At 40.4% G+C, this 8,093-nt stretch overlaps 1 protein-coding gene across 1 annotated transcript in view; it reads right to left on the bottom strand.

The window, feature by feature from the left end:
• Positions 1–167: 167 nt before the first annotated feature.
• The window catches only part of MALSU1 (mitochondrial assembly of ribosomal large subunit 1), a 9,519-nt gene continuing 1,593 nt past the window's right edge, over positions 168–8,093 (bottom strand). The window contains exons 2-4 of the mRNA XM_029961772.1: positions 6,672–6,850; positions 3,762–3,843; positions 168–2,573 (exon numbers count right to left, since the gene is read on the bottom strand). Of these exons, the coding sequence (XP_029817632.1) occupies positions 2,395–2,573; positions 3,762–3,843; positions 6,672–6,850 (440 nt within the window). The 3' untranslated portion in view covers positions 168–2,394. The remainder of the gene's footprint in view (positions 2,574–3,761; positions 3,844–6,671; positions 6,851–8,093) is intronic.

Consider the following 8,093-nt stretch of genomic DNA (forward strand, 5'->3'; position numbering starts at 1 on the left):
AAAATGAAGTTACTCAAATGCAGTGCAGGAAATCAGTGAAACGACGACAAAAGTTCCACTTCAATGGCTTCCCCTGTTCATTCATCATCAGGGGATCCTGCACAGAGCCAAACCTGCGTGTACCTCTGTACAGGAGGACTGAACGATGAATCTGTAGACTCATTGCACAAGCTGCTCAATTATTTTTATTTTACACAGAAATCACCCGACCCATTGAACTAATTCTCCAAAAGTTTTCTTTCCAAAAGGGGTTCAATGTTGCACATTACTGATCATCCAGACTGTCTTGGTTAATTTGTAAGTCCCCAGCTTTTAACAGTATCAGGCCAAAGTCTCACCAAGGCAGGCAAGTAACCTGTCTGAGGCATTGCAGTAGCTAAGCACATATTGTCAATGCTTCTGTTAAATGGCTAAGGACAAAGTTGTTTTCCTGGGCTGGTAGTTCTGATTGTTTAATAGCAAGCAGTGGATGTTCCATAGAACTCCTTTTTACATTATACTTTAGCAGTAAAGTCAGTTACACTTTTTAATTTTACTGTTTTTTTTGTCTCCTTTGTTAATTTTTTTTTTGTCTTGTCTTACAGACTATTACCCCTTTTCACCTTTAAGAGTCCTAACCTGTTCCCATGGAACCTATTCCCTATCTCTTAATGTTCTTTTCTGGGTGCTCCTTTTGCTACTGTGCTCTTGGAGACAGGATACTCTATGTGGTTCTGGTTACTAAATGTGGGTTCATATAATGGTTTAATGTTTGCTAAACCTGCCTCTATCCATCTAGTATTACTGATCCTCAAGCAGCAGTAAAAGGCAAATTGTTTCAGGGAATGAGTCACTTACTCCTACACATCACTCCTAGGAGGAAATGCCTGATTTAGAAAGCATCAGGCTGTAAAACAGCCAGGTTATCTTTCCCCCATATGATTACTTTTGAAAAGTTATCATGAAGCATTTTGAAAGTCCTTCTCTGCACTCAGACTTAACACTAATATGTTTGTTTTGTGGGCAAAGATGTTTTATCTGTATAGTTTAACTATATTTTATAAATGCCCTTTGCTTAACTGCAGAACTATCTGCTGCCTTGTATCAAAGAGCAGGTGAACTTGGGGGCAGTCTTTCCTGAAAGAAGAGAGGCTAGGCAGAGCAAGAATATGATGTGAAATAGAGGGAGAAGTTTTTTGTTTGTTTGTTTGTTTTAAATTAAATACACACACACATCCTCCTAAACACCACAGCTATAAGCACAATGACCAGGCTCACTTTGAGCATTACAAAGAGCAGCTACTATGCAGTGCTTGAAGTAATGTGTGGTGCTATGGAGTGAAAAAGGTGATTACCCTCAGAATCTCCTGTTTCTGCTTCCTGATGCATAGCAATGCAAATTTCTCCAGAAGGAAGAGATCCTAATCCAGTGATGAAAACTTTGTCCTGTAGTGGAGTGTGTTACACAGACAAACTTACCACCCTGAAGGTCTTCTTAACTGAGCAGAGCATGCAGCAATCAGATTAAGAACAAGCTGTGTGATAACTTCTGAGAGTGCCCAACATCTGCAGTATGTAATGCTCAGTGACCAAGGGCTTCCTATAGAACTATTTTTGGCCACTTCGAAGAGCTGAAGGTTTATACTGCCAGAGTGTGTCTCAGTGACCCTTTTCAGAAAGTAGGTGAGAGAAAAGCTAGAGGAGGAGCCAACTGCACATGCAGACTGAGCTGAATGTTTTAACTGAAGACAACTAATTGAAGCACTTCAGTTTGGGTTTTTTATTATTATTAAAAACAGATTGGCTTTGGCCAAAAAACTGACTTACTGTTCTGTTAACTCAAAGCACATTTATTTGTCACTGCTGCTCTTGGCTTTTATGTTCTCAGTAACACCAGTCTGTTTTCTGTCCCCCTTCAACTCAGACCATGACTTGCTTTATTGTGACCAGAAGCAAACAGCTTAACACAAGAAGCGTCATCTCAGCTGTACTATTTCAGTTTTTCCTTGCAGCACTCAAATCTGTTTTGCACTGCCACTACAAGCAAGTCTTTCAAAGATACTAAAAAAACAATTACTTCAGAGGATGAGCATGAGTTTCAGGGTAAGTAGCTTGAGCAGCTGTCTTTGGCCCACTCTTCTCACTGCAAACTCCACTGGGACAGTAGCTCCCCCAGGAAGCTCTGATAGGATTGCCTCTTTGATATTTTATGGTTGGACTTTATCTTAAAGGTCTTTTCCAACCTTGATGATTCTATGATTCTGATCACTTTTTTAGTTTGTTTAGAACTTTGCTTAGGCACATCCAATAAATACACTGTTTTGTACTGCTAACTGTACTGACTGCTCAGTCAGTTCCCAAGCCTCTCTCTGATCTGTGAAGGCACACTCATTCTCTTTCCACACAGTAGCTGCATTAAGTTCTTGTCTCAAGATGGTCACTGCTGTTAGCAGTCAGTCCAAATATAAAGTCTTCTGGCAGGGACTGCGGAGTCATCTGTGTTAACTGGTCGTCGTAGGGACCGAGAGTCCACAGCTTCTCCAATTCATAAACCTCTCGTGCCTCTGGCAGCATGAAATGCAGCACAATGTTACCTGTGCAGAACAGAAATTCACAATAAATTAATGTGAACTGTAAAGCACTACTACACCTTCAGCTGTGCAAAGAGTTCAAGTCTTCCACCCCTATTCTGGCTCAATATAACACGTCAGCTCATAGAGGTATCTTCTTAAATTGCTGCTTCCAGTTCGTAAACAGTGTTAGGAATTGGTCAGTCCTTCAAAAGACTCCAAGACTACAGTCACAAAAATGAGGCACAATACTTCACAATAAGACACTATCACAAGACTCCAGACCAAGTTATGACTTCTATGGGACAGAAGAAAATAAGTCAAAAGGAATTTTACTTCAAAGAGTCCTGCAAGGTGACAGATGGATTTTCAGCTTTCTTTTATTACCAACAACATCCAGCTATAGCCAAGTAATTTTTCTTAGTTGTGTTGTTCACACTTCTCAGGTGGTTTTTATAATGAAATAGGTCCAAACTTTGATAAGTTTTTCTTAGACAAAAGTGCATTAGATGAACACTGGAATAAACATTCTCTACTGTTGTTTGCACAGAATGGAAATATATATGTCCTTAAATTTCAATTGGTTTTCAGTTATTACAGTCAAGTATTATGACAGTTAAGTACCCAAGGCTTAATATCACTGGTTGCAGTGTTCCTCACTCATCTATCCTCTCTTTTAGGCCAAAACACCAAGTTGGAGGGTGATATTCTAGAATTAGCAGTGAAGGAGAAATGCTTTTTGAATGCAGTCTTTTATATTTGTGTAGAGTTTCAAACTTAAAGAATAAAGAATTACACTCAGTTTCTTAGGACTGATGTTTTACCCCATGTCATGGTATGATCTGGACAGTGAAAAAGTCCATTTAATAGTTCACTACTGAGGCAGTATACAGCAAGCACCCACTTAACCAAAGAGTGGTTATAGAAAACTGAGAAAATTGACAAAAGTATCTTTTTTTTCCCCACTACTGTTATCTTCAATTTATTAAAATGTGTTTTAGCCACTAAAGAGTAGTTACTGCTTTTTTTCTCAGTGCCAAAGATCTTTAATGAACAATCATTTAATATCTCAATGAGTTCAAGCAGCAACTGGAATTCCAAAACAGGAAAGTATTGCGAATTCTCCATAGCAACCAGGGTTCACGGTGAGATGCTTCTGTCAACAAGGAGCTCATGCAGAACTTTGTACTTGTCAGATTCACAAATATTTACCAAAATCAATGCACAGCCAGTCATCTGTCTCTTTTCCTTCAATCTGTGTATGAGGATCACTTTCTTCTTTGAGATGCTTGTACTAAAAAAAAAAAAAGGTAATGGCAAGAAATTAAGTACTTTGCATTTATTTAAAAGCACTCAAACTTAACAGAGAAGCTAGATTTTGCTGAGTTGCTTTAAAGCTTAAATGGGTTAGATTACTTCATGTTGGTTCTGGAGTCTGCACAAAAAAAAGAATATAGACTTGCAGTACTAGAAAATAAGTAGAGATTTCTCAGTGGGATTTAGTATCAAACGTGGAACCTAATGCTCTGAATTCCCATACAGTTATCCATGAATTTGGTAGGTTATCCATATTTTATTGAGATAAATACTGAATACTGTAACTGCTCAGTGTTACAGTAGTCTTTCAGTTACTGGGTCCCTAGAACTGCCACTACCACCAAGTTTTATTTCCTTTCCAATACCTTTCATTGGTGTTTTACACTGGCTAGTTAAGGATGCAGAAATGGAAGCTTATCCTCTTCTCAGAGGGGAGTGAGGTGAAAAAGTTTCACCCCCTGCCATGAGGAAGGCATTCAAGCAAGCCTCCTGTCTCTGGAGTGCACACACTCACCACTCACTGCAAGCTGGGGAAAAGTATGACAGGCACACAGGTTTCCAAGCTATGAACTGCTGTGGGAGAGGCGAGGGGGCAGCTCAAAACACACACTCAGCTAGGGAAAGTGGTAGTTCCCTTTGCAACACAGGGTGGCTTTTGTAAATGCTAGCTTAAGAGGCTTAGCTCTCCCCACCCAGTACATGAAGAACCCAAGCACCCACCAGAGATGAGGAAATTTGACAACTAGATGCTTAAGCATGGTCACTTTTGGATCTGCCCATAACCTACTTGTTTCTCTACAAGAAGCATCAATAGAAAGGGCTCTAACAGTCCTTTCTGCCATGGAGGCAAAACACAAAATAACATATACTAGCATAGCTGGCTAAGAAATGAGTCCCACTTCACTGGGAATGCAATTCTCACCAAATGCAACTGTTCCTGGTTGCTCCACACAACGCTGGCTGCCAGATAATGACCCTTTTGAAAACCAGCAGGAAAACTTTTAAAATCTACTAGTTCTGAGTTACTTTCAAAATGTAACTCAGAACCAGTTCTACCTTCCTATCTTTAAGATGGCTTGTGAGACATCTTCAAAAGCAGGTAATTGTCAAAGACTCTCTGAAAGTCGGCTTAAAATGCTAAAAGCCCTGTGTGCACTGCCATCAGCTATCATCAGCCTGCAAAGGCTGATCTCTGCTGCAAGTTTCCAAGCCCCGTCTTTAGAGGCTGTGTAAGGTGAACAGATTATAATAAAGCCAAGTGTTAGCTTCTTCCTCTAACATGAAACCAGATGGGAATGGGTAAGCAGTAGCTGGGACTTTGCCATTTACAAGCTCCTGGAAGCAAAGCAGGAAGATCTCATGCTACACCTGAGCACTTCTGTGTTTTATTGTGACTAAATCATGCACTGACATAAGCTTTTAGGTACGGTAATGGTAAAGCTTGCCAGGTGCCTGGCAGTACTCCTGAGCACCTACTCCGCTTATTTTTGCCTAGAAAACTTTCAGTGTGAGACAAGCTCAGCCACTCCCCTGTACTTGGTCAGGCTTCCCGGTTTTTCAGGAGGCCCAGGAGGGACACCTTCTCTCCCCAGAGGCTCTGCCTTTACAAAATCGCTGCTTTTACAGCCACCAGAGGGTGCAGCTATGAAGCACAGCCATGTTTTTGCAGGGTGGGCAGTACTCACTGATATCTCCTGGTCTGGAGGAGATGGAAAGCTGTTGATTTAAGTTGTTGCAAGTTATGCAAACAACAGAATATATATATATAAAGCACTTAGATTTAGTACATTCAAATCACATTAATGCAACTTCCAGCTTAAGGCAAAAATTTGGTTTGCAAAGATGCATCAGTTCCTTCAAAGAACAAAAGAAGCTCCCCTAACCTGTTCAGAAATACACTGAAAAGCAAATCCGTCTCTCCCTCTTTCCTCCCCACCTCAAGTCTCACAGCTGAAACCAATGGGACTGGAAGGAAGAATGTAAAACCAAGAGCCAAAGGAAAAATGGGGTCAGGAAGGGAAAGAAAGTGGGTGAAGAGAAAGCAAACTCCAGGCTGAGTCCAGATAGCTGACTGAGATGGGGACTGGTTATACTCCTCACACTGCGCTTTTTAAAGTCAGATGATTCTTTTCTGGCCATGAAGTTTCCCCTCCCCTGAGTCTGGTCCTCATCCCTAAGCTCTACTTGTATTTTTATTGACTTCTATTTCTATACTGAAAAGCTCACATTCCACCAAAGCCAAACAGCGCAGGATTTCTATGCAAGGATGGCTACCACTGCGCTTCCTTTCCTCCTCTTCATGCACAGCAGGGTGAATATTAAACAGCAGTTTGCTTTACTAAGCCCAGGAGGGGATCCTGTGCCCCTCAGGATGCCATCTTTTTCCCAGCCTTACAATATACCTGAGAATCTGGAACTTTTAGGGATTAGGGTTTGAGAACAGTCAAAGTAAGTATTATGAATGACTGGGAACAGCTATGATGCTTGCTGGACAAAGATAAAAGTGGACACAGGTCATCATCACCATTTCACATCACTCCTGTCCTAGCCACCAAACTCTGCTGATGTCATCACTGTTCTACATCCAGTGAGGTCTGTTTTTAAAACATATTACTACATTTTGTGTAGTGCTGCCAAAGCGAAAAAGCATAGTTAGTTGCTAGATGTATTCAGGACTAAGTGATATAATGTAATCAGGTTCATCTTACCTGGCACAACCTTATACATGCAAACCTGAGGAAACTCCTTTCACAACATCTAAAACCATTCCCCAAAACTCAGGGAGAGCAGCAAAAACTGTCTTACCATTTTCAGCATGTACTGTGCCATTGCATGGAGATGCCGTGTTGAAGATCCACTCACAATTATAAAATAATCACAGTATTTTATTTCTGGAGGTGGCTGGATGACACAGATGTCTTTAGCGTTTTCTTGCCTCAGCAGTGCTACAACAAAGTCAATGCTGAATTTTTGAAGAACAGTATCTGGGAGCAGATGGAAAAAATAACACAGTGGCAATTTATCTTTTTAATTCCAAAAATCAACCATTTAAGAAGCCATAAAATAGCAATTAACTGAATTATAGCCTAAGCTAGTCACTCATTATGAAGTTTGGTTTGATACTGATAATGCAACATGATCTGCAGATTTTTCAAAAACATCTTTAAAATCATCAAAGCTGAGAACTAAGCAGTGTTCTGGTAAAGAACACTTTATCACTACATATAAGTTACCTAAATGAAACTCTGATGTTTGCTAACTTACTTATTTATTGTTGTTAGCATCTACAAGTCAATGATATCATCAGACACTTGTCAACTAAAATGAATGAAACCTATGTAATTCAACAGACATTATTAAAACAACAGACAAAACTGAAAATATTTCAAAACAATGCTTTTCAACAGACCTGTGATAATACATGATGAAATTATTCTAGAGCCTTAAGCAGGTGAAATCAATGTATTGAAAATGGAGCTGACGTGATGCAGTGTGAAGATATTTTTTATCTGCACATAGAGTAAAGCCACTTTTTTCTTTTTCCCAAGCCTGTTCTGCTGCAGAAGATTATGATATTGTAGACCATGCTTTAGTCCTTCAACAGTTTAAGCAAGCCAGTTTAGAAACCATTAAATCTGTGCAACTGCCTTGTGTTCACACCAAGAAATCAGTTTATTTATAATTTGTCCTAATTAGGGAGATGCAATTTGTGTGCACACTTAAGACATAATTTGAATCTGTCAGCAATGCAAGTCTACCACTGTAAAGTGAACGTTAGTGCAGACGGAGCATCAGCACAGAGCCAAACTTCATATTTCCCAATATAAAGAAAAAACCAAACACAAGAACAACAGCTACATACAATTATATGCATGAACGGGGATTTGAAATTGGATCAGATTTCTGTAAATGGAAGCCTTTGAGCTCAGGGACTCATGCACTCTTTCAACTTTTTGCTGTGGTCACACATGCAGAAAATTAGCGATGGCCACAGCCCCTCCAGACGCAGTGGTTACAAAAGTTAAATATTTGCTTGGTAGCCACATGTGAAGTCTCCAGTGCCTCCTTAGAGAGCGAATGGCCTAAACAACCCCGGGCACGGTGTGCCACGCCGATCGGCACGGCCAGATCCAGGCTGGAGAAGGTTTGCAGAACAGCTGCCGGGACACACCAGCTCTGTGCACACGAGGCTGGTGTCCGTAACCAGCCACCCGTAACTGCTTCCCA

This window comes from Manacus vitellinus, unplaced genomic scaffold (genome assembly GCF_001715985.3).
Source record: "Manacus vitellinus isolate BGI_N305 unplaced genomic scaffold, ASM171598v3 scaffold_3_pilon, whole genome shotgun sequence".
NCBI lineage: Eukaryota > Metazoa > Chordata > Aves > Passeriformes > Pipridae > Manacus > Manacus vitellinus.